We start from the raw sequence: 26,606 nt of genomic DNA, 5'->3' as shown, positions 1-26,606 counted from the left end.
TTCATCAAGTGGCTTATCTACAATAGGTTCCACAATTTCAGCTACCTTCATCTTGTTGCTATCAACAGTTACCTTGGAGATAGTCTTGGCCTTCTTAGCAACTTTGGATCTGGACTGTTTCAATTGCTGATAGTCAAAGGCGTCAAGTGAGATTTCTTGCTTCTTCCTTTTTGGGGTGAAAGAACTAAGCCATGGAGGCAAAGTCATCAACTCCCCTCCAATAGCAGCCATAGGCAAAGGAGAAGCAGTTTCTGTTTGAATCACCGTGGTCATCCTGGGAGGAATATCTGTTTGGACAGGGACCAGGGTTTGCTTAGTTACCAATGGGCATGAAGATTGCCTCATGAATTCTTCAAAACCAAAAGTGGAAGTATCAATTTCTGATAACTAAATGCAAGTAGGAATATTCTCAAGAACTTTCAACACACTCTCTTGTTGATGATCGCGAGATGGCTCGTATGCTGAAATGGGAATTGCATTCTGAGGAGACTCATCCACAAGCAAATCAGGAGGAGAAAGAGGCGTCTCAATGGAAACTGGAGGAATGACCTCATGAGGCGAGTCTGAAACTAGAGACTTAGGAGTATCATTAGATTGCTGCCCCTCTTCTGGATTATCCAGATCGATCACTTGAACATGGAATCGTGATTTTTCCTTCCCACAAACAGTCGTCTCCTCAGGAGGAAGTACCACTGCACGACTGACTCGTAACTTGATCCTTGTGCCTGAAGATGAAGCACCCTCCTTGTTGTCAATCTGAATCTTAGACTTCCGTCCAAGAGGCCCCGTAGAATCATCTTCTTTACCAACCTTGATTTTTATAAGTCTAACAGCATTACTTTTCAGCCATGCGTTGGTGTTGGCCAAAATAGGCTGAAATCTGTCAAGGATGGAGATGCACTCCTTGTGTGACCATTGGATCAAAGGAAGTGGAGCTTCCTCAACCCTCCGTGAAGTGTATTCAGGATCAAGTATATGCCCGTCATCAATCATCCCTTGTGGGATATTCACGAAGTTCAAATCAACAATTTTCTCAACAGTGAGCCTGCAGTAATCCATCTTGAGGACTTCGGCTTCTATGTGGAGATCTACCTAGATGTCTTCAATGCGATCAACATGCACAAAGGATTTCTTGATCTTCTCCTTCATACCCCTATAATCAAAATCAGCTCTAGGTTTAAACCTTTTAAGCTTGACTTCCTGCAATTCAGCCTCCATGGCTTTAGTTTTCACAGATGTGACAAGGGAGTACCGGCCAATTTTCAATGGGTTTGTGGTAGAGATCCCCATTCCAACCTTGTGCTTAGTAGACTGAAAAGTGTGAATAGCCATGATCTGTCTTCCCAACTCCATAAGAATTATCTTATCGGTTGGGCATCTCGGAAGCATGTATGGCTGACCATCATAGCATCCTATCATCATATAGGTGAAGGTGGGAAATTGTAGAAACAAACACCCATACTCAGACACCTTGACCCATGCCTCATCTGATACTCTTTTGTTCCTGAGATTTCTGTCAAACTGACACATGAAATATCCGAAGAATGCGTCTTGGACCCTTCTGAAATGCAGTCTGCTAGGTCTCAACGGCAACTGGTCATAATATTCCCAAACTGTTATAAGCGAGCGATCACCTTTGGTAAAAAAACCTGGAAAGTGTCTAAGTGATGTTGCTAAATATACCAAATAAGAGTTCATGAAGAAGGTCATGGTGGTAGGGACTGCTGCAAATTGTTCGCACAAGGCATCGCTGATGACTTCCCCCCATGAAATGTGATGAGACTGCCGTATGAGCATAATGAACTGATACATCCATGGCTCAAAGACATTGGAATGCTCAAGGCCCATCATCCTGCTGAGAAGAGTGATGGTGTCTCCTATCTCCCATTTGAAATCGCAGTGGTACAACTTTGCCCACCTTGAGAAGGAGGCTCGTGGCTCTTGGATCCACCTATTGATGTGCCGCTTGCAATCTTTTTCCCTTTTCACGTAATATTCCACTGCACTTTCTTTGGTGATTTCCATATAAACAGGTGCAGGAGGTATTTTGAAGACCTTCTCGATTGTGTCCGCATCGAGACGAATTATAGCTTCATCATCATCATTTTTGATGACTCTTGATTCCTTGTCAAAATGATGGGCACATGCAAGGACGAACTCAGGTTCTAGGGCAGCCACCGGGAAGGAAGATGCATGATGGATATGGCTGTCCAACAGCCGCTGCAAGTTATTATCTTGTGGATCTTCTACCCTGTTGACGAATTCTGCCATATCAATGTGTCTCTGATGTGATCCAAAGGAGAAGAAACTTGGGAAGGTGCAACCTCATTCTGATATTTGTCATATTTGTATTTCATTTTCTTTGGATTTGGAGATGCCGGCAAATCTGACATTGATTGTGAACCTGGAATGCTATGATGAAGACTTAAAAGAGTTAAGGCAACATCATAGTCAGCTGCAAATATCATTCTTCCTTCTCCAAATGGGTAAAACTTTGATTCTTGAATTTCACGATTTTGTGAGAGGAAGAGGGGAAATATGTAGAAATGGGAAAATCTTGACTTTGACCAATTTCAGATCTTGGGAGAATTTTCGCAAGTGTACAAGTTGGAAAGGACATACATGCAATCGGGGTTTTAAAACCCAAATATAAGTACACTTGTAAATTCAAAAATGGAGAAATGGACGCAAAATGACATTTTGACTTGCGGAAAATGACGGAAATGGAAAGTACGGATATGACGAACATGGATGGATAGAAATGGGAAAATCCGGGAAAGTCATTTTCATGAAAATGGGAAGAATTCTTCAACATGTAATCTGGTTTTCAAAACCCGAATTTGCAAGGGAGGGGTACTTCACACTTTTCGACTTGGAATTTCAACCAAAAAATGGTTAAATTCCTTAACCGTAGGGGAAGAACAAGAATTTCCAGCGAACTTGTAATCGAGATTAAAAATCCCGAATACAAGTAAAGAGGGAATTTTGGGAAGAACAATGCAATTCGAAAATTGCATACCAAGGGGAAGATTTATCTCACAAAAACCGATTTTTGGGGGAAGAACAACACATGCCAAAAATGCAACAAAGAAAGGAAACTAAGAAAACAAGAAAATAACAAAATGAAGGAAAGAAAGGAAAGAGAACATACCTTTCTTCAAACTGAAAATGCCTTTTCAAGAAATGCAAACAATTCTTGGAAAGAAGAAGGAAAACCAACAAATAGAAGCATTCCGCAATGCCAAACCCTTAACACGTTTTTGCAAAAAACGTCTTATATGGAAAAACGTGGCAGCAAACAAGAGTAAAATGTCATAGAAAATGCTTGAATACTTCTTAACCCTCAACGCCTTGGTACTCCAAGCCAAAACGATTCATGTCCTTGAAGATTCATGGTGTTAAACACTTCCAATATGCAGCCATAATGATTCACGTGGAGGAAAAAACGTGGCAACTATTGCGTATTGGATGGCATCATTAAATAGCTTGAAACTCCTCCCAAACTGATTACATGAAATTTTCTAGATGGCATCATTAATCAATTTACTTGTAATTACAAAAGTGCAAGTGATGACTTGCCTTTCAGAAAAATTCTTTTACAAGTAAACATGTCAAAAAGGAAATTACAACTATGAAATTACAATTCTGAAAAATACAACCAAGTGTTGAAAAACACTTAAGTTGCAGTATGTTTAGTTATGAATCCTTCGAACTTCTAGATAACTGTTCGTAGCTCAGCAGGATTCGGCTTGTGGGTGTTCTTGGCAACAATCATGGTCTTCACAATGGTATCATGGCACTGAAGAAGCATAGAGTGTTCTTCTCCAAAGTGGACTGGATTTCCTGCAAGAAGATTTGATGTTTCATCAAAACTTGAATTGAGGCAGCTGAAAATTGCTCACTTCTCCACTCATTATGAACCTGCATCTGTAGATCTGTGAGAACTTCTTCTTCTGGTAGCAACTCCCCATTCCAACCCATGATATTGCAAGAGGCCTTCTCACAGCGAGAAACAACACCTTGGAATACTTCAACTCGCAATCTCATTGCGTCATCAATATCTTCAATGAGGGATTTGAGAATGAGGGCTTTGTTCTCTAGGAGCTCTTCAAATTCTAGATACATGACCTTGGAAGGAATAATGTCATGCTCCTGAAGAACACTCAACTGTTGTTGAGGCATCTTGCACCAAACCGTCAAGCTACCTTCAACCCTTTCCAAGTTTTGTTTGAAAGTCTCAGAGGTATGATTTAATTTTTCTTCAATGGTCTCCAACTTAACCATCCTTTGGAATACGTCTTTCAGCACTTGCGCACACAGATCATGAAGCTGATCCACCCAAGAGTCCAACGCTTGTACCTTCTGAGCAGCTCTTTCAACTCCTCGGACTGGTTCCTGTGCACTTGTGAAAGTTGAAGGATTGTACCCTTCAGTTGAAGACTTGGTAATCTTTTGGATTGCTGCCATAAGTTGCACATTTTCCTCTTCTAGCTTATCTTTCTTTGCTAGAAGTTCATCACACAGCTGCACCAATGAGGCTATTGACTATTGAGCATCATGTTTGACCACCTCATGCATTTGTTTTCCCAACTCCACCCTTGTGATCTTGTAATCAACAACTTGCATCTCTTCACGTGGCTTGTCTACACTTTCAGCCACTTTTATCCTGTTACTATCAACTGTTACCATCGAGATCATCTTAGCCCTTTTGGCAACCTTGGATTTTGATTGCTTGAGATGCTGGAAATCAAAGATGTCAGGAGAGATTTCTTGCTTCTTTCTTTTAGGTGTAAAAGAACTAATCCATGGAGGTAAAGTTATCAACTCTCCTTGAGCAACAATTGAAAGCGAGGGAGAAGTAATTTCTGTTTGAACAACAGTCGTCATCCTGGGAGAAGTTACTGTTTGGATGGCAACTATATACCGCTCATTAATGAAAGGGCGTGATGATTGCATCATGAACTCTTCAAAACCGAAAGTGGAAGTATCAATCTCAGACAAAGGGGCATATGCAGGATTATCCTCAAAGATATTGATCAAATTCTATTGAGGATGATCAAGAGACGACTCAGTTGCTGAAATTGGAATGACCCTCTCAGGAGATTCACCCGTTGAAACATGAACAATATGAATAGTGGAAAAAGCATCCATATTCGCATCAAGAGAAGACATAGGTAATTCTAGAGGAATCTAAGGGTGAACTTCATGAGGTGACTCTGAAATGGGAGACTCAGGAGCATTTTCTGATTGTAGTTCCTCCTCTAGATCTTCAGCATCTATCACATGAACATGGAGCTGGGATTTTTCCTTTCCTCGAACTGTCACTTCTTCAGGAGGAAGTACCATCACTTGACTAACCCGCAACTTGATTCTTGTGCCCAAAGATGATGCACCTTCCTTGTTATCTATATGGATTTCAGACTTTCGTTCGAGAGGTCCTGTAGAATCATCTTCTTTTCCAACCTTGATCTTAATGAGTCTAACACCGTTATATTTGAGCCAAGTGTTAGTGTTAGCTAAGATAGGTTGAAATCTGTCAAGAATGAAAGTACCCTCCTTATGTGACCAATGAATTGATGGAAGTGGTGCTTCATCAATCTCTTTTCAACATACTCTGAATCGATTACATTTCCATCATCAATCATTCCTTGCCGAATGTCCACCAGGTTCAAATCAACAATTTGCTCAAGGGTGAGCCTGCAATAATCCATCTTACGGACTTCTTTCTCTGTATGGAGATCCACCCAAATATCCTCTATGCAATGCACATGTATGAAGGACTTTTTGATCCTCTCCTTCATACCTCGGTAGTCGAAATCTGCTCTTAACTTGAACCTTTTGAGTTTATCTCCTGCATTTCGGTCTCCATGGCTTTGGCTTTGGTGGATGTAATGAGGGAGTACCGGCCAATCTTCAATGGGTTAGTTGTAGAAATCCCCATCCCAACCTTATGCTTGACAGATTGATGTGAATGAACAACCATGATTTGTCTTCCCAACTCCATAAGAATAATCTTATTAGTTGAGAATCTAGGAAGCATGTACAACTGTTCATTGTAGCATCCAACTCTCATGTAAGTGAAAGTCGGGAATTGAAGGAATAAGCAGCCATACTCATTCACTCTTTCCCATGCCTCATCTGACACTCTTCTATTCTTTAGTGTCTTGTCAAACTGACACATAAAATAACCAAAGAATGCAACCCGAACCCTCCTGTAATGCAATCTGCTGAGTCTTAATGGCAACTGATCATAGTAATCCCATATGGGTATAAGCGAGCGATCACCCTTGGTAGAAAGACCAGGGAAGTGTCTAAGTGATGCTGCTAGATACACTAGGTATGAGTTCATGTAGAATGTCATGGTGGTAGGGACTGCTGCAAGTTGTTCACACAAAGCATCATTGATGATTTCACCCCACGAGATGTGATGGGACTGCCTTATAAACATGATAAACTGATACATCCAGGGTTCAAAAAAATTAGAGTGCTCTAGACCCAACATCCTGCTGAGGAGAGTAATGATGTCTCCAATTTCCCATTTGAAGTTACAACAGTATAACTTAGCCCACCTTGTGAAAGCGGTTCGTGGCTCATGGATCCACCTGTTAATGTGGCGTTTGCAATCCTTTTCTCTTGAAACATAATATCCAGTTGCACTGGAAATCTCCATATACAGAGGTGCTGGTGGTATTCTGAAAACTTTCTCAATAGTGTTTGCATCAGAACAGATTATCGCCTCCCCATCATCAATTCTGATAGTTCTTGTCTCTTTATCAATATAGTGAACACAAGCAAGAACAAACTCAGGTTCTAGGGAAGCCACCAGAAAAGAAGAAGCATGATGGATGTGGCTGTCCAACAAGCGCTGCATATTACTATCCTTTGGATCCTCCACCCTTTTAACAAACTTTGACATGTCAACATGCCCTATTTCCGTATCCTTGACATGCTCCATGGAAGATGAAACTTGAGAAGGGGAGATCTCATTCTAGTACTTGTCATATTTGTATTTCATCTTCTTTGGAATAGAAGATGATGGTAAATCAGACATTGAACAAGAGCTTGGCACGCTGCGATGAAGATCTAGAAGTATCAAAGCAACATCAAGACCAGCCAAATGAAACATATTTCTTTTTTTCAATGGGAAAAACTCTATCCCTCTTTGAGAGGAAAATAGTGAAAAAAAAGGAACATTTGGAAATTGGCTTTTGGTCAATTTCGGATCTTGGGAGATATGTTACAAGTATGTAAGTGGAGTAGGATATATTCAAAATCGGGTTTGTAAAACCCGAATGCAAGCATACTTGTAATAAGAAAAATGGAAGAATGTGTGAAAAATAGAATTTTGACATGGAAAAGATAATGGGGATGGAATGCGTGTACAAGAGTGATGAATACGCATGCAAAAGGAAAGAATTTTGGAGGATCATCTTCAAGAGAATGGGAAAAACCTTTACTTGTAATTAGGTTTTTAGAACCTGAAATTGGAAGGACAAGCTTTTTAACAACTTTGAAACTTGAAATTTTGGCAAAAGATGATTAAGTTTTTTCAACCAAAGGGGAAAAACTCACTTTTTCATCTTACTTGCGATCAATGTTCCATGGGCATTGGGGACGAGGGGACCAAGTGCCTAAGTTTGGGGATGGCAGGGGGATGGCGGTGGGGGGGTGGTGCTGATATAGTTATACATATACATATAGTACTTGAAAAACTAGTTTTGAAAAGATGTATGACAATATTACAGTATAAGAATAACATTTCAAATGAGACTACAAGAAATTTGAAATACTAAATCTAAATACCAAGATTTCTTCAATGCTAATTGTGTTGTTATATGGAGCCTAATCAGACTTGGAGGTTAAATTTTCCCTACTTCTATCGGCACAGTTTCCCCCTATATTTTTCAATGAGGGTTTGGGGGCAGCGCCCCCAAGTTGGGGTCAAGGGGCACCGCCAATTAGGGTTGCCCCTTAACCCCCAAAAAACTAAAAAGTCACTTTTTTTTTTAAATTTTAATTTTAAACATTGCATATACGTGGGGGTGATGGGAGATGTCTGGCTGTCTCCCCGTCCTTCGAGAGACGTCTCAAAGGACAGGGAGACGTGGAGATGTGGAGGTGTCTCTGGCGTCTCCTTGGGAGACACGGACACACCTCCCCCTCTCTAGCGGCACTTGGGTGGCGGTGGCGGTGGCGGTGGCGGGACGACGGGGGACGTCGTGTCCCCATCCCCCTGTGTCGAAGACGTCCTCGTCTCTGAGACGCGGCCAAAAAGGGGGGGGGACATGTCCCCGTGGAACACTACTTGCAATCGAATTTTTAAAAGCCGAAATGCAAGCAAAAAAAAAAGGGGGAAATACAATGCAATTCTATTCAAGACTTGGATAGAAAGGGGAAGATCTCTCTCAAACCCGAACTAAAACAAAACAAAACATACATCCAAAATGATTAAACAAGGAGTGAAAACAAAAAGAAAGGAAAAGAAAGCAAAACTGAAAATAAACCTTACTTTGCTTAATCAAGATGCCTCTTCAAGAGATGAAACAATCCTTGGAAGGAAGAACCGATTCCTTAAATAGAAAATGAAACCACAAAACCGAAACCCTTGCCACGTCCAAGCCAAACTTAGATTTCAACCGAATGCACTAAAAACGACATTCAAAAAGGAGAAAGAATAGGTCAAATCCTAATGGAAAACCCATGAAAGAGAAGTATAAATCAAAATGCCTAAGTTCCAAATGAAAAACGTGGCATTCAAAAACGGCTCATGGAGGAAAAAATGCAGTCAAAGATCAATGAAATGGCAACCAAAAAAGCTGCAACATTTTTCCAAAAGCATAAAAGCTACAACATGTTTCCAAAAGCATAAAATCCGCCTTGAATCCAAAACACCTCCTCATCCCATGGATTCCTCCACAAAAATAGGTTAGAAATTGTGGCAAAATCGAACTTTAAGGAGAGGAAAGCAAGTCGGGTTCTTGGTAGGAAGCAACAAGTTTAGAATGCCTTGCAAAGACATGTAATCGGGTTTTAGAAACCCTTTTACAAGTTTTAATTTGTTTCACTTTTCATTTCTTAGGCAAATCGGGTTTGTGAGAGAAAAGAACATGTCAAAATAACTTGTAAGAGGGAAATAAAATCGCCTTTACAAGTTTTAATGACTTAACTCAAAAAAAGACTTGTCATAGGGAAATAAAGTTCCCTTTACAAGTGACTAGCAAAACAATAAAACATGTAATAGGGAAATAAAACCCCTATTACATCTAAAAAGTAACTTTAAAGGTTGTAATAAAGAAATAAAATCCCTATTACATGTTAAAATCACTTAAGTAGGAACTTTTAAAAGGAATTACAAGTTCTTTTCAACTTATAATTTTAAATTAACTTGTAATATGCCCAAAAAGTTCCTACAATGACTTAAAAGACATAAAGAAACAAGGGGGAAATAAAAAGTAAGTTACAAGTTTAAAAATTACATAAAGTGCACTTGTAATTGACTTAAACTTTCCCTACAACACTAAAACAAGAGAAGAATAAAACTTGCAATCCAAGAAAAATTTCACACCTGCAGTCAAGAAGGAAAAACTCGAAATTGAAAGAAAAACATAGCAAACGAACTTAGAATGCGATGAAATTTGAAATGTAGATCGAGGATGGACTGAGGATTAAACTAGTCCAAGGACAAAGCAAAATTTTACCTCAGGAAGCGTGCCTTAGAGTAAAATTTTCATTTTGAAACCAAATTTTTAGAGGGGTTGTCTATTTTTGTGAATAAAAAAATACGGACAACACATCAGAACTATTGCCTTTGAGTAACTTGCATCTGTAGGGTTCGCACTATTCAAGGGCCTAGCATGACTCCATCACTTTTGCCCTTGAAAAAGTGACCTATTCTGCTAGTAATTCTGATTTTGTGCTTGATAAGGCCTACTATGTTGAGCTTGTTGCCTCTTTAGTGTCACCAACTCATTGACAAAATTCTGCAATAGAGTCTTGACCTCGTGGAGCTTGTTTGAGAATGAAGTGGATGTGGATGGTTAACGTGAAAATGCAATGGGGATAGGAGCCAAGGTAGGTTGTTGGGTAGGAGCTTCTAGGAACAAAGGCATTGGCGGCCTTGGAGCTATCTTCCCAGCTTGTATTAAACAACCTTCTAACCTTATGGGTATATCATATGCATCAAGTAGAGCAATTCCACCCATTGATTGTATCATGAAAACTACATCACTAATGAGAGCTCCTAGATAATACAAGAAGGCATGGTTGGGAGATGGCTTTACCAGAGCAAGGATCCTATCCCATGTCTTTTGGAATTTGAAGTCGAAGTCTCCCATGAATTCATGAGGTGCCCTCTTGATTGTAGTTAGTTGCTCTACAAGAGATAGGTGATCACTTTTGTCTTCAAATTGCTCAGACAACTTCTCCCCTAACTCATCCCAATTGTGAATGGAGTTAGGCAGCAACCCCATATACCACTGCAAGGATTTTCCTTTGAAGGATGTGGCCAAGAGTCTAACAACAACATCATCCTCAATGACATTATGGACGGAGAAGATGTTTGCAATGTCTTGAATGTGCTCTATGGGTATAGTAGTTGTTTCACCAATGAAATAGGGTATACTCTTTAATGCAGCCACTGGTATATAATTTCTTTGGGCTAAAATGAGAGGACTCCTCTCATTGAAGGTAACAAAAACCTGATTTCTACCCATGTGAAACAATGGTCTATTGATATGAGTGGTGGGAGCCCTTGATTGCAATGGTCTTGTAAATGGAGGGGTAGAACGAGACCTAGGTGATGGAGTGCTTACAACATTAACCTTGACTGATGACAATGAATGTCTACCTCTCCATCTTCTAGAACTTGAAAATGAGAGTTCTAAAAATTGGAAATTACCTCTAGAAGACGCCCTTGTATGAATTTTGGGCAACATGCATAATTTGAAAAGAGGCAAGAATGATGATTTCAATTCATTCTCAGGCCAACGGCCAAACTTACAGTTGCAAAAATGCAATAAAATATACAAATCTTCAAGAGAAGTGAAAGAGCAAAGAGTAGCTCAAGCCATCAGGAAGAGAACCCTTTTACAATGAGGCCTAACAACCTATATATAGTAAAGTGGAACCCGAGTCGAAGACTCTCAATATCCAAGACCTATGTACACTGAGCTGAGTCTCCCGCTACTACTGCCTCCAACTTGGTGGTCAGCTCCTCCCAAGCCCTTGTGCACCCACCAAGGCAACCTCACGTCCAGCCGAGACATAATCTAAGTTCCTCAAAGCGTACCATTCATGCCTAGAAGTGGCCACAACCTTCTGGCACAAAGGCTAGGAGACGCCTCAAATCCTCCATCACACTCCCCAAAGGCTGATAACTGAACTGAATAACTCTCAGGTGTTGTACGACTTCGCATTCTTGCAATGCCTTCCCTCAAACTCTGTTTGTTCGCAACCTCCAAATCCGTCTCCCTCTACAACTTATGGCTTCCCCACCAATGCTTAGCTTCAGGCTTCTTTCTCACAGTACAGAACAACCCCAACACTTATCGTGACTTCTCTGATGCCTTCGCCCAACTCAAAAAGTGTATTGTAGCTCAAAATAAACTGGGGGTCTGGGGGCAGTGCCCCCAGCAGGGTCTGGGGCAGCGCCCTAGCGAGGTCGAGGGTCAGCGCCCCTCGCAAGGTCCGGGGGCAGCACCCCAAGTGCGCTCGCGGCATAGGGCGGGGTCGAGGGGCATAGCCCCCGCTACCAACACCAATTTAACACTTTCAGAACCACATGGAAGTCCATGGCGCACATCATTTTTGTGATATTTTAAGATGCTAAAAACCTACTTGTCCACTCTTATAGTTGCTGTGCCGTGGTATTTTCTCTTTCACCCTCTGTTAAACCGCCGCCGCCATGCTCCTTCAGGCCTATGGATTGTAATGTCTCAAGCCCGTATAGAGGTTATCTATCATACGGTGGATGAGCCATACCACGACTAGGGTCACCCGAATCTTGGTATCGTACGGTGCCTGGGAAGGTCGTACGGTGGATGTTGTTTGGCCATGCGAGTGTACGGTAGTGAACACCCTTCGAGGCCGGTGACCTCCATCGACGGTGGTCCACCGTACGATGGTCTACCATATGGTGCCCCACCACACGGTGTTCCCCCGCACGGTGTCTCGCCATACGGTGTCCCACCGCACGGTGATTCCACCACCACTGTTTTTTTCAATTTTTTTTTTTTCCTAATCTAATTGTCGAGTCTTTGGTTTGGGTCCCATGTCTCTAGGATCGCCCTTCATCCTTCTCAGTTTGCCTCGCCCGAGAGTCTCCCGCTTTGGTCCCATGCCTCTCGAGTCACCTGCCCGACCTCTCGAGTCCCCTTCCATCCTCTCGGGTCCCCCTTCGGACTCTCAGGTGTCCTTTCGGCCTCTCGAGTCCCCTGCGCGCTTCTCGTGGTAGGGTTTCAATTTGGACCCGTTGATGGCAAGTCTATTTTCAATGGCCATCCGAAGACCTGGAACCATAAATTCTACAGGAACCACGGTCTCCTTCCCGTATATAAGAACAAGAATAATAAAGATTTTGAAGGCTGCGGCCTTCCACACAGGGTTCCAATCGTTGCCGACACGAATGATCTTGGGATTATCTACATCACCGAGGTTTGGGGCGTCTCCCTTCCAATATTCTTTGTATTTCGGCAAGTACACCTCCTCTGTTGCTTGCTCTGGTTCCTCTACTTCGAGCTTGTAGCTCTGGAACATTTCGTAATCCTCCATCTGCCAGTGGAAGAGCCTGTTCAATGACCCTGTCTCATCCTCGGAGCACTCTCCTAGTTTGAGAATCCCTTCGTCTTTGGGCTCTCTGCAGCCCCGTCCTTCGTCCCTCAGGTCGCCTTCTCCTTCACCCTCTGATTCTGAAGATGATGCCAGTTCCTCACTAACCAACTGCGTCCCAAGGTCTATGATAAACTTCCTTCCTCCATTCTCCATAGACAAAGTGTTCTTCCAGTTGTGGGTGGCCTTGGCTGCCACCAGCCACCCTCTCCCTAAGATCTCATCATACCCTTTTTTCTTTAGTGGGATTACCACGAAGTCCAGTATGAAGGGTTGCGCCCCGATGGTAACTTGCTGGCCCATCAGTGTCCCGATGGGTTTGATTCCATGTTGATCTGCTCCCAGCAAATTGAATGTAGATGGCCACAGCGTTGGCTTCCCCAGCTTCCGCTAGGTTTCTTCTAGAAGAACATTCACTCCTGATCCACCATCGACGATGGTATCGGTTAGAATGGTGCCAAGGATACCCATCTCCACAATGGTCGGGTTCCTTCCAGTGTTAACTGCCAGCAGCATGGGGTCTATTGCAGACCCCCAAGAACATCTGTGCGGTGGTTGGTATTGGTGCGTGTTTGGGAGAAATTATTCAACAACGCCGTTCATAATTGAGGCATCGTCTGGAGGAGGTCGCGTACCTTCACAGGCACCTCCAGTTTTAAAATTTGAGTTAGTATAGCCTCCTCCGCCTTTGGTCAGCTGGAAGTACCCGCCGTACCCTTCGCCATCGCCCTTTCTCGTATCTCTTTCTCAATTTCTTCCCGTGCTTCCCGTACTCTTCGCTTCTCCATCTCCGAGTCTGGGCACATTGTGTGTTTGGCTTGGGTGCGGGTTACGGCCAACACTTCCTCTCCTTTGGTTTCCTCGATATTGAGCAAGTGCACGCTAGACTTTGGGTAGGTGGCATCTTCATGGTCTCCCGGTCCGCACCATTTGCACAAATATTGTGTGGCCTCTCCCTTCGGGCAGTCTCGGGCAAAGTGCCTCCATTGGTTGCACGCTCTGCATTGTACCATTGGTCGGCCTTTGGAGTTGTATTGGATCCGGCTCCTTGTATTGTTATTGTTGTTTCGTCCTCCACACAGGTTATCTCGGTAGCCTCTCGATGTTGCATTATTGTTCGCCTCAGAGCTATCGGTACCGCCCGATGTAGTTGGTTGTTCCTGCGTAAGCAATACTTGTTGGTTTCGTGTTTTCATGTTGTAGGGGCATTCCCTGGTGGGATGCCCCATCCACTGGCATATATCAGAATAGGCCTTCTTTTGGTAGGAGCCTTTCGTGTGGCCATCCGTCTTACATTCTGTGCACCAAAGCTCCCCTTCGTTAGTCTTGCTCAGACCTCCCTTTGTAACCTTCAGCTATTTCATCATCCTCAGCATGTCCTTCTGCAGGGCTTGCACCTTTTTGCCGAACTCGCCATTGTTGCTGCTTCCCTCGGAAGAGTCATCATCCTCGAACGAGCTATCCTTCTTCTTTTTCTTCTTGGATGACTTGGTCTCGCTCTCGAGATCCATCACTCTATTATATGCATCTTCGTACGAGGTTGGTGGAACAATTTTCATCTTCTTCCGGATGGAGTGTTTTAGTCCCTCCACAAACCATCTCTTTTTCAACCCATCTGCTGGTTGACTCTCGATTTTCCCCAACAGTTCCTTGAGCCGCCAACTATAGGCTCGGACAGTCTCGTTCTTGTTCTGCTTTGTGCCATAGATTTCGGCTACTATTTCATTGTCGTCTCTGAGGAGGCGAAACTCTATCCCGAACTCCTTCAGGTTGGGCCATGTGCCGACTTTGGTCTTATCCATATCGGAGTACAAGTCGATGGCCACTCCCCTTAAGGTTGTTGGAAATTGTATTACCCATTTGTCCTGGTCGGTAACACCGTTCGCTGACCATATGGTTTCGCAAGTGCGGCAATGGCGGACGGGATCTTCCTTCCCATCACCGTTGAACTTCGGCAACTTCTGCTTACTTGCCATCCCACCACTGGGTCTCACTCCTCTAGTGCCTTGTGTGCTTGTACGTGGTGATCCTCCACCTCCGCCTCCTGCACCTGACCCTCCACTCGTGGGTCCTCCGGAGAAGGTTGTTGACCCTGAACCGAACAAATTGCCTCCTGTATGGTACCCTTGTGCTCTCTCGGCACCGTCGGCCGTACCATCACGTTCGATTGTCTCCCTCCGGTTGTCCTCCGAAATGGACAAGTTCTTTAGTAGGTCTCTGGTAGCATCGATCAGGTTTAGACTTCGCCTTGTTTGTTCCACCAACTCTTCGGTATTCTGGCGAACTGTAGAGTTCTCCTTCGGCACCCTCCGTGACTCCTAGGTTCCCTTCGGGCAACCCTACGACAGTGTAGAGAGTGTAATTCTATCCGTCTATCTCTGCCTCCGCAACCTCCGTGACACCTCCTGGGTTCCCTTCGAGCAACCCCTCGGCTGGTCGTCCTTCGGCAAGCTGCCTTAGCCTACGCCTTCGTTCTATTTGCTGTCTAAGATTCAACGCTCTTTGTGCCACTTCCCATTCATCACTTTGTATCTTTTTATTTTTGTCCTTACTAGGACTTCAATCACAACTAACACCCATTCACAACATGTAATCGATACTCCCAAACACATTTACCCCTTTTGACATTCCTATAAAGGTCTCTCAACATGCACAAACAAGGTTCACAACCCCCCCAACCACCCAAGAGGTCATAACAAGGTTTAATGCAGATTCATTGTTTTTAGGACACTCTTACTTGTGCAGGGACAGTCATAATTGAATGGACCATTCTCCCTTATCAACATTTCAAATGTCTGGTGGTGAACAATCTCCTTCCTCTTCTACCATCAAACCTAACAACAATCCACCCTACAACCTTGCACAAGCAACATTAGGCCAGTCAAAAGTATTCCTTGCTTGCTGTGGTTCTACCACTCAATAACCCTTGAATCACACCAAGGAGTCTCCCTCACATCCCTCTCTCCATTCACTAGGTCTCCCAAGGACCAATGAAGCACCTTCACTACTCAAACTCCCTCAAACCACTGTTATATCAGACTGTGGCACTATCAAATCAGTATTTTGCCATCATTTTGCACATGCAAAAGTGAGCATGGTACCCTGCAAACAAAACAAAAAGAAAGTACATGATATTTCCCTCCATTCCACCAAGTATTGGCCTGTGTTCATCTTGGGATGGGGGCTTATTACATTTTACAAAGTCACTGTTTGCGCTATCTAGGGATTTAACAGTTTTTACAAAAATTACTATATCTCCTTCAAAATACAACCAAAATGAATGAAACAAAAACCAAAATAGAGAGGATTCAATCCTCTGTCATCCCCAATGAGTCTTCAATACCAATAAATCAGTTTTTACAAAGAAAAGTAGCAAATATCAGACTGTCATGTTGAAGAATAACTCAGAAAAGTGCAGGAACTCAATGAAATCTTTATTGATCTTGTTCAAACATGCCTCCATACAACCAACAACCTCCTCTTGGTCGAGGATAGGCCTATTTCAATGACTTACAAGCCCCTTACAATGGTTATAACTGTATTTTAAATCTCACCTAATCAAGATGTACCAAATACTAATATTGCATTGACGATTTTGTTGGCAACATTGACAATTTTGCCTAATATTGACCAAAGACTCAACCTAGGATCCTCATGCTTCTAAACTAGTACAAATAGGCTCAAATAGGTCTATATGACCCTTTACACACCATGGAACCTCATATTTGACCCACTGATACACATTTTCAATATAATGACAATTTTTGACAATTTTGACTACAGGACTTCATTAGGATTCAAAACACCATCTAATGGCCACAAGGACCTTTATTACATTAAGAATGGTCATGTTTGACCTTATTCATGACTCCCCACCTACTAAAACCTGAAAGATACAAACTTGGCCTCATTGAGGCATGAAGGCCTACTAGGTGCTCCTGCAACAAACATCAACAGGACTGTCATATAAAAGAAAGATAGCAGGTTATCAATGAAGAGGCATGTGAATGATATCAAACTTATTGACAACAGTGAACACAGAGATATGAAAGGCATTGCTCATATGCTTAAGGTTTCATAGATTCTTTGGGATGAAGTGACCCAAGGATGGCAGCCCGTTGTGAGAACAGGAAAGGAAGGGAGTAGATGTGAATGTGAGGACAAGGTCCAGAGGTAAGGTCTTGTAAGAAGTGCTTCATTGGTAATCGACAGCTGAACATAGATGTATATTGGATTTATCTATTGTTTGGTTCATCTTTATTGCCAAGATTCATATTAGAGTCATTGGCATTCCATGAAGTTACAGAGGTTCCTGTCATATTCTCACATTTTCTAACAAGTTTCCCTGCATTCAATCAAGTATTTGTGTTGTGTGCATAAGATCAGTGCCTGTTCCTTTTGTCCCTCGTGAAGAATGCTATCTTATTGGCTGCATTAGCCCAAAAATATACTTCATAAATGCATTGCAAATTATGGATACAGGGATTTTAGCTAATTATCCTACCAGGAACATTACAAAAACGACTTCATAAACTAAGCTTCCTAATGTATATGTGAAGTATGAATGCCAAACTACAGTAAGGGAGCTCGCCAAGTAGCATCACTATGTAGACTCCACTCAAATAGTTCATTTCAATGTCTAGGCTGTTTGTCCCTATTTGGCAGTTTGCTTCTCAAGGAGAACACTTCATTTACTATTTTTGGTAATGATTTATTCTGTAAAGCTATGCTGTTTATCCCTATTTGGCAGTTTGTTTCTCAAGGAGAACACTTTATTTATTATTTTCAGTAATGATCTATTATCCATTTGTAAAGCTATGCTTCATTTAGTAATTTAGTAAATATTTATTTCTGCTTTTGTTGAGATATAAAATAGATAGATTCAAATGAATAACTCAGTTTAGGGTATACATCTCCCAACAGAAATTCCCCTTTTGAATACTCTCTTTTGCCAAAATATCCTATTGCTTGCCACTTTCAGTAACTGTTAGTTTATATTTCAGTATTTTTCAATTTCTATCTATTATCCCTTGAGTTGCTCTAGTAATCTAGATTAATGTGGTTAATGTTCTGTTTCCTATTCAAGTTCTTTGTTGTCAGAACTAGCTACAAAGACCCATATTACTAAAGAAAATGCATTCCGTTGATGTTTATTTCTTATCTATACAAAAAACTAGTAGCTCGGTTATATGAATTCCACTTTTATTTTGAAACATAAATGGGTTGTGCATATGAACATCACATTTCCTCTATGTTCTCTAGTGCACTACATCGCAACATGGGTCATTGAGAACCAATCCCACAGTGATTCTCTTCATTCAAATGGTGTTTTTTCACACCATGAAGAAGTGTCTTCATGCATTGAGGAAAAGCCTCAACAACAACATATGAGTTCTAACTTCAGATAATCTATGTGATCTCACCATCATACCAAACATTTCAAAACATTTACAAAATAGAAGCAAACAAACACAATACACATAAACAAGTAATGCTGACACAAAGACATGTATTGCGTTCTATAAAGGAATCATCTTGATTTGACAAGATTTTATAAACATATCCAAGCTAAATTCATAAATGTATAGGATAACAGAAAGTCAAGCATTCCTTATCAAAAAGCTAGTTTATGTCCCATGCAGATCAGTAATTACAAAATCAGAAATCAATGAAGTTAAATAAAAGATGAACCTTACCAATTTGGTGACAAGTTCTTTGAATGTGTTATCGTCTATAGCAGAATTTGCATCAAATGCTAAGGTGGACTGGCAATTCTTTTTCAACAAGCCAAGTGTGCGGTTAAGTAGATTTCCTGCAACATAGAAAACGTGCATGCCTAAAGTGGTTGTTTTCATCCTCTTGCAGATCTAACCTAATAAAGAAATAGAAAAACCAAAAAATGTGTGCACTTGTATAATACCAAAACGTTACAATAACAGAAGATCATCTGTGATAGTTAATCTAATATTCAAATTTTTTTACTTATTTGCCCATAGGAACATAGGGTATTTGATCAATAATTGATTATGACTACCTATTTTGAATTTAGGAGCAACACTAACCAATTGTGTTGGCAAGATGGGCATTCACAATACTGATAAATCGTTCCTCTGAATAGTCCCCATCACTACCAAATTCAACCTCTCTCAGGAAGAAATATCTTACAGCATCAGATCCAAACCTCTCCACAAGATCCCTTGGCTCAAGCACATTACCCATGGATTTTCCCATCTTCAAACCATCCTGCAAAAGAATGAAAAGTACAATAACTATATTCAATTTTTTTAATGCCAAAAAGGGGTCAATGTGGCTTGTGAGATCCAAAACCCCATGAAAGAATAACAGTGCTTGACAGTAAAAGTATCTGAATAAAGCTTGATTAAATGTGAAGTAAAATATGGAAAATTTTATTGCTATGTGAAACCAATGAGCAAGAAGCTAATTGTTTGCAACTGCTGCTCAGTGTCCAACAGAAGAAGTTAAGGGTAACAGGAGGAGATGTGCTAATGGGATAGTTACAGCAGCGACACATCATAATATTTTATTGAAAAGTGAGTTCATCAGGATCTGAAAAATACACAATACTGATGGTGTGTTCTAAAAAATATATATTCTCACAATTCCTGACAGAAGTTCCATTTAAGTTTACCACAACAATAGATGACTTTATAAAAGTGCAGGAAATAAGAAAAAAAGGAAGTATAGCATACGAAAAATATCAACAAAGCAGATTATAACAAAAGCATATAAAAAAGCTACCACTAAGGGAAAGAGGAAATACATCATGGGAGTAAGATGTTAAAATGCAAGGAGGAATTGACTAAGTTGCATTCCATAGATGATTAGATTTTCATTGGAGTCACTAAACCCACTCACAATGACATACTTGATTGAAAAGGACTGCACAAAAGATGAAACCCAATCCAATAATGGCCAACTGCATTGGAAAATGTGATATACTTAGGTTGTCTGTACATCATGCCTCTGGAGTCTTGGACCAATGTGAATACTGTCCAACAGCAACAATCCCCAAACAATACCTAGAGTTTGGGCAACAACCAATCACCAACATTGACTACACATTCAACCAACCTAAGAGACCAAGACAAGATCAACAAGATGTTTTAACTTTGAACGCTTCCAAATGAAGAAAGGAAAAACTAATGGAACAGTAACATCAAAGACTTTGGACAGAGTAGCATTGAAGTGGAATGAATGGGTCAAAGCTAAAGCCCTATAAGGTCAGAGATTTTTTTACTAACAGTAATTTATTGTATTTCAATTTCATACATTAAATGACACTCATATATATATACTCATGTGTGTGTGTGCAGGTGTGTGTGTATGTGTGAAAGCTTAATGATGAATCATTCTGTTTTCATTGGAGACAAAAAGTACTTAGCGCTACTGTACATGGTATTTTCATCTTTTAATAGGTTTGTTGTGCTTATTTCAAAGTGTATACAATCTAAGTCACCAGGTTCGAATTCGAATTCGAAGTTCAACAGCTTTGAAATTCGAATGAAGTTCGACAAAGAAAAAATTCGAAATGTATAAAATTCGAATTAAATTCGCCTTATGTAATTTAAATATTTAATTATTAGATATTAATATTAAAACAATAAGTAAAATAATATTAAATCTAAATTAATAAAATTAATTAATTAATATTATTAGATATTAATATTAGATATTAATATTAAAACAATAAATAAAATAATATTAATTTTTTAATGAATGTAAATTATTAAAATATAAAATATAGGTTTAAAAAAAATTTAAACTATAGAAAAGCTTTAAAATAACTATATGTAAGAAAACTTAAAAATTGCAGATGAAATCGCGACGAGTCGTAGAGGATCATCATGACTTCGAGAAGACAGCAACAAAAGTGTTGTCCGCTAGGGATAAGGAGACACCAAAAGAGCGCAATGATGTATGGAGAAAATCGCAAGGTTCGTGGCCGTTGTGGTCGACTTAGCTCAAATTCGCAGGTTTCTATTCGACGGTATGCTTAACGCTTGTGATCCCATGGTGGCGAAGCTCCTCACGCAAAATGCTCCTCTCATCCACCGTTCTGTTGTCACGCCTTGCAGAAATATATTGTGCCCTATCCGCGAGGATGAGGAATTCTGTTGTCAAAAAACCCTAATTCAAAGTGTTCCATACGAATTTGGCAACGAAATTTAACGAACTTTATATATTTATTAAATGTTCGCCGAATTTCGAACTCCAACCTTGAAATTCGGCGAACCCGGTGACTTAGTATACAATTACACTGCTCCTTGTGAAATTTGATAATACCTTATTGTTCATTTGATATGTTATTCACAGACAGATGAAAACACATTGTACTTCATATCAACAAAAGAAAATAATGCCTAAGAGAAACAAGGCACTTACAAAAAAGGGAATTCTGTCAAGCATGCTTTAAATAGACCTCACACAGAAATAACTAATAACACTGGGTACATGAATTTTCATTTGAGACGATTTTACATGGAAAATTGAATAAAATCATGTAGGATTGAAAGAGGTTATAAAGCTCAACTAACCCAGCACATTAAGGTTTTTATTTTCAAATGATCCCATGAGTTACCATAGCTGCCCATGGTCTATTGGAGGTTATCTGCATATTGCAGTAAAATGTTAAGGGCAGTACATGGATGTCAAAATTCATTCAAGAGCTTCCATAAGATGTTAGAATATTTACAAGATCCTACAGACTGTTAAGAAGAAGTAGACAATTTTAACATCCACGAGGCTAAGGATAGCCTATGGGGCAGCCTGTCCAATCAAAACCGACTTCTACATATCAGTTCTTTGCCTATGCAAGTTGATGATGAGTGGACCCAACTTCTCAATATACTCCTCGCTGAATAAATTATACCACGAGATAGTGGTTAAGATATCAATAAACTTATCCTTGCTGTCTTTGAGGGCATCACACTCTAAGATAAAATGCTTTTCAGTTTCAAGTTAATGAACTACCATTAGAAGTAAAGCTACAAGTCATTATGGGCTTCCATAATCTCTAAGAGATGTTTATGACTTTTCATAGGGTGTTTGAGGGGCAATGTGTCCATAAGATGCTAGAGGCTGCTCACATTTGTAAGTTGTCATGGTCGTTGAAGGCCATTTGGAATAGAAAAGGAATCATCTCAACCATCAAGAAGAATTGTTTAGAAGAGAGTGGAGGTCATCTGAGTTGAAAAATGTAATGCCCCCAATCAGACAACCTTAAGAAATAGATGATTTTTCCTACATGTGTTTGCTGAGATTATGAGCAAATACCAACTACCCAATTCTAGATCCTAAAATTCCTACTAAGATTGTGCTGATCACCAATATATTATGCTTCATAAACCCTTATCAATCAAATATTCATATTATGAACAACTGGTTCAATCATCCTAAATGCTGTTGTGATGTAATGTCCCCTTTTTCCCTCTAATTTGTTTTGGGGACTTGTTGACGTGTATTTTGTACACTATCAAACACAAAATAAAATACTCAAATGGTACCTTATCCTCTCTTGAATAAAGTCTCTAAATGCTGAAGATATCGCAAAAAGGATCAATCAGGGTGACTTCAAGGTTCTTCGCTGTAGGATCTCTACGTGTGGATAAGTACCAGTGGTCGTTGTAAATGCTGTTTCTTCAAGGGGTCTTACGCACTTTCTAAGAAAGCTTGTTCATGTCACGCTCTTTAGATCTTCAAGAACAGGTTTTTCCTAATACTAACAGCTTATCAAAAGGATCAAAAGATAGGGGTTTCAAGAGATGAACTTTAATCTAATCCTAAGAATGACTTGATGTAGGCTAGACTTGGTAAGATTCTACCAATTTCAGTATTGCCAAGGAATTACAACTCTACTAGAATTGATGCGATCTTCTAAGGTGATTAGTGATTTTCAAATCATCAAGAATTATAGATACTATCATAAAGATACATATCAATATTTCAATAATGATTGAATGTTCAAGCAATCTCAATATCTCTAGTTGACCACACAAGGCGTCCTTACAATCAGTAAGAAGCTAGTGGTTTGGATATGAATCTCACCAAAAATCAAGCACAACACTTAGTCCTTCAAACTCTAAATACTACTTCGACTGAGAATGATTCAAGAAGATAAACAACCATGAAGATAGCCACAAGTATTGCAATAAAACACCATAACTTCAATATTTTATTGATCTCAAAGCCAAATGGACAACAATTGTTCAAAATTCTTTCTTCACTACTCAATCTTGCTACACAATAACTTTCTCTCTAAGCTCTTCTAATCTCTCTCTCTAATATCTAATCATCTTCTAATGATCTAATGACAAAATGAAAATGAGTGAGGGTATATATAGCATCCTCAATTACAATGAACAGCCCAGATCGAAAGAAGATCAATGGCTGAGATTTTGACACCTAAACCCTAATTAGGGTTTGTTACAAAATGATCCCCATTTATAAAAACATTATTAAATGCATAGCCAAATATTTAATTGGCACAAAAGTCGAGGAAACATAGACCAATGATAATTAAGATGCCACATCATCCTATAACAACCTTTCTTCTAGAACCTTGTTCCCTTTCCTATGCTCTTTCTTAGCATATCCAACGTATCTGGACACAATTCCTTCAATCTCAGCAATGGGAATCTCAGGAAGATTCTTCATTCGTTCCTACAAGTGAATGGCCTGATCAAAAGCAGTGAGAAGAGTTGTTTCCCATCCAGGTTCAAGTTCTTTGATCTTCTCAATCAGGAGCATGGTAGTGAACATTAGATCTCGTTGCTCATCTATGATGACATTCTCATCTTCGCAAAAGATGACCTTGACTCTCTTTTCCAACTCCTGGATGTCCACATCTGTCTCAATCTCAATCCATCGGCCAAGGATGGTACATAATACTTCAAACACCTTATCCTGAATTGCATGGATGACACCTTCAACTTGACTACATTTGGTGCTGATGTCTTAAAAAAGAACTTCTTTCATCTGGAGTAGAGCTGACCACTGAAGTAGGTTATGAGTTCCTCCATCCATTATCTTTTCTTGTGCTAGAATCCTCCTTAGTGTTTGCCTGATTACTTGCAGGACAGGAATGATAACATCTCTAGTGTGAGCGAAAGCGGCTACAGTTATCATTAGGTTGTGGATAATCTAAGGGACCTGGATAGCTCGATGGACTGTCTTCATCATTCTTGTTGCAAATTCAACGGCTACCATGTGGGATTTATCAATCCAAGAGCTCATAAGCTGAACCAAGCTCTTGACCCTTTCTGCTTCGCCAACTGATTCAAGGGGAAGTGCTTGCAAAGGAGATACTGCCGGATCCTGACATCTCAAGGGCTCATTGAGATGACTAAAATAACCTCTCCAAGCACCTACCTCTCTCTCAAGCTTCCTATTCTTTTCCATTTCTTCCTTAAGTTTGTCTTTAAGTGCTTCAAATGAATCAATTGCTTCTTCCATTGCTTGCTCAGTAGTGAGTGGACCAAGCTCAAATGTTTCTAAGTCATACTCATCTGCAAGAATCTCACCTTCATATTTGTGCACCACTGGTGTAGCAATTTGCAATTTCCTGGATCCTGTCTCATCTCTTATCACCTTGGACATCTTGGTGGCCTTCTTCTTTTCCATTACCTCCTAAGAATTCCCTATGAGGCTTTCTAAATCAAATACATCTTCTTCTTCTTCAATTACGGTCACCCTTGTCAATCTCTCTTTTAACCAATCCGGAATGGCAGATCTTGTCTCTCTCACTTGTATTTCTTTAGGCAATGGTTCATCCTCTCAGAGAGGAGAGGTCGCTTCATCATCATTTCTCTGATCTTCTTGTAGCTCATCAATTTGGGGAGACTGACTTGATGAATGCTGAGGTGTCTGTCCCTTCTCAGGCTTATCATTCTGCACCATGGATTCCATAGATTCATCAACCTCAGGTACCGTCTTCTCTTGACCTTCTCCTTGGCTTGCCTTCTTTTCATGTCGAGAAGATGTGCTTGATGGGTGATCTCGATTGGCCTCTTGCTTCTTCTTGGAAGACTCTCTTTTCTCAGGTCTTTCTTTCCTCTTTGCACCTCTAGGATGAGAAGTGTTCTCACTCACGCTTGCTTCTCCTTCTTCTCGTCTTGCCTCCAAAGTAAAAGTCATTGACACATTCTACTCTCTCAACTTCTGATGCTGTACATCTACCCATCTGCGAGTACATGATAAAACAGGAGCCATCAAGGCTCTCAAATCCAAAACCTCAGGTTCATTCCAATCTATCTTCACTGCTTTGTCTTCTTTGTCATAAGATGATTGGAGATGTCTACCACTATCCTGGGTTTGATCAGCTACTCTATAAACTTTGCATTTCCTGATGAGATCTAAGGATAGCCTGGAATGCATCTTTCTTTTAACTTCTAAATCACTTGAGAGATTCATCCAAAAGTCTTCAACCTGAAATTCGTGTTTGTACTTCTTACCAACTGTCTCCTCCATATAACCATGAGGATCAAAATTCTCCCGCAAGGCAAAGAATGTGAATGAATATAAAGATAATTCCTTCTCTGCATCTTCTGAGGCTTGAGTGTTAGGACATACCTCAACTGAATTCCCCAATATGATGGGCACTGGAATTCCATTTCCATGCTTGTGTCTGGATACCTTTGCATAAGCTGCTAACTGTCTAGTCACCTCAAGTAGCACTATCCTGCCTGTCGGATACCTCGGCAACATGTAGGGAGGCAAAGGACACCCATGAACTCTGATATATGCAAACTTTTGAAACTGGATGAACCATGCACCATACTTCTTCACAAGTTCTTGTGCATCCAGAGATAGTCGATTATGAATCCCATCTTGCAATATCCTAGTGATGTTCATCATGAAGGTATCATTGACTAACTTGTAGTCACTTCTAGGCGGATGATGCAAATGAACATAAGAGTCACAAACTCTCACTTCTCCGGGTCCTCTTCCGATCACTCCTCTGTGAGGTAGCCCTACATACTCAAAACTCCTGATTAAGGCATATATGACATATGAGCTCATGTGGAATGATTTGGTAGGTCTTAGCCTTCTCAACTACACATCCAGACTATTGCTAATAATTCTGGCCCAATGAAGCATTCCTTTTCCTTGGACTATCACTTGAATGAAGAAGAACATCCACTTCTCGAAGTAGAAGGCTTGGGGAGCCCCTGTAACTCGATTGAGCAAAGTCATCAAATCTCTATACTCCTCCTGGAAGTCGATCCTATGAGGTGTGTTGGGAATCTTGTTCAGGCGAGGACGACTTTTGAGCAATCAATTCTTATTGATGAGATTCAAGCAAGTGTCGGGATCATCCTCATACATTGACCTAGCTCCTTCTAAGCTTTTGTAAATCATATCTTTATGCTCTGGAAGATGAAGAGCTTCACTTATGGCATCCTCTGAAAGGTAGGCTAAGGTGTTCCCTTCCTTGGATACAATCGACCTTGATTGTGAGTCATAGTGGCAGGCACACTCGATCATCAGCTCATGACACTTGACTGCTGGAGGGAAACCTGCCACCTTGATGATGCCACTTTCAATTATCCTCCTTGCAACAGGTGATGGTTTGCCAATGTAGGGGACCTCTCGAAACTTCTTCACATTGAAGTTTCCCAAGTTGGTATCTCCGATATTACTCCATTTGGACATGATCCTGGTCTCCAATTCGTCATTCTTCTGATCTTCCTTGATGATAGCCGGGCGACTAGTAGATGCTCTTGCCTTTGGAGTCGCCATCTTGATACCTACACAACATTTTG

At 40.6% G+C, this 26,606-nt stretch overlaps 1 protein-coding gene across 1 annotated transcript in view; it reads right to left on the bottom strand.

Annotated features, from left to right (window-relative positions):
- LOC131055445 (methionine--tRNA ligase, chloroplastic/mitochondrial) overlaps window positions 1–26,606 on the bottom strand; it is a 165,343-nt gene that overhangs the window by 94,396 nt on the left and 44,341 nt on the right. The window contains exons 4-5 of the mRNA XM_059212345.1: window positions 18,888–19,068; window positions 18,522–18,637 (exon numbers count right to left, since the gene is read on the bottom strand). Of these exons, the coding sequence (XP_059068328.1) occupies window positions 18,522–18,637; window positions 18,888–19,068 (297 nt within the window). The remainder of the gene's footprint in view (window positions 1–18,521; window positions 18,638–18,887; window positions 19,069–26,606) is intronic.

This window comes from Cryptomeria japonica, chromosome 10 (assembly GCF_030272615.1).
Source record: "Cryptomeria japonica chromosome 10, Sugi_1.0, whole genome shotgun sequence".
Lineage (NCBI taxonomy): Eukaryota > Viridiplantae > Streptophyta > Pinopsida > Cupressales > Cupressaceae > Cryptomeria > Cryptomeria japonica.
This window is presented reverse-complemented; position numbering and strand designations above follow the sequence as displayed.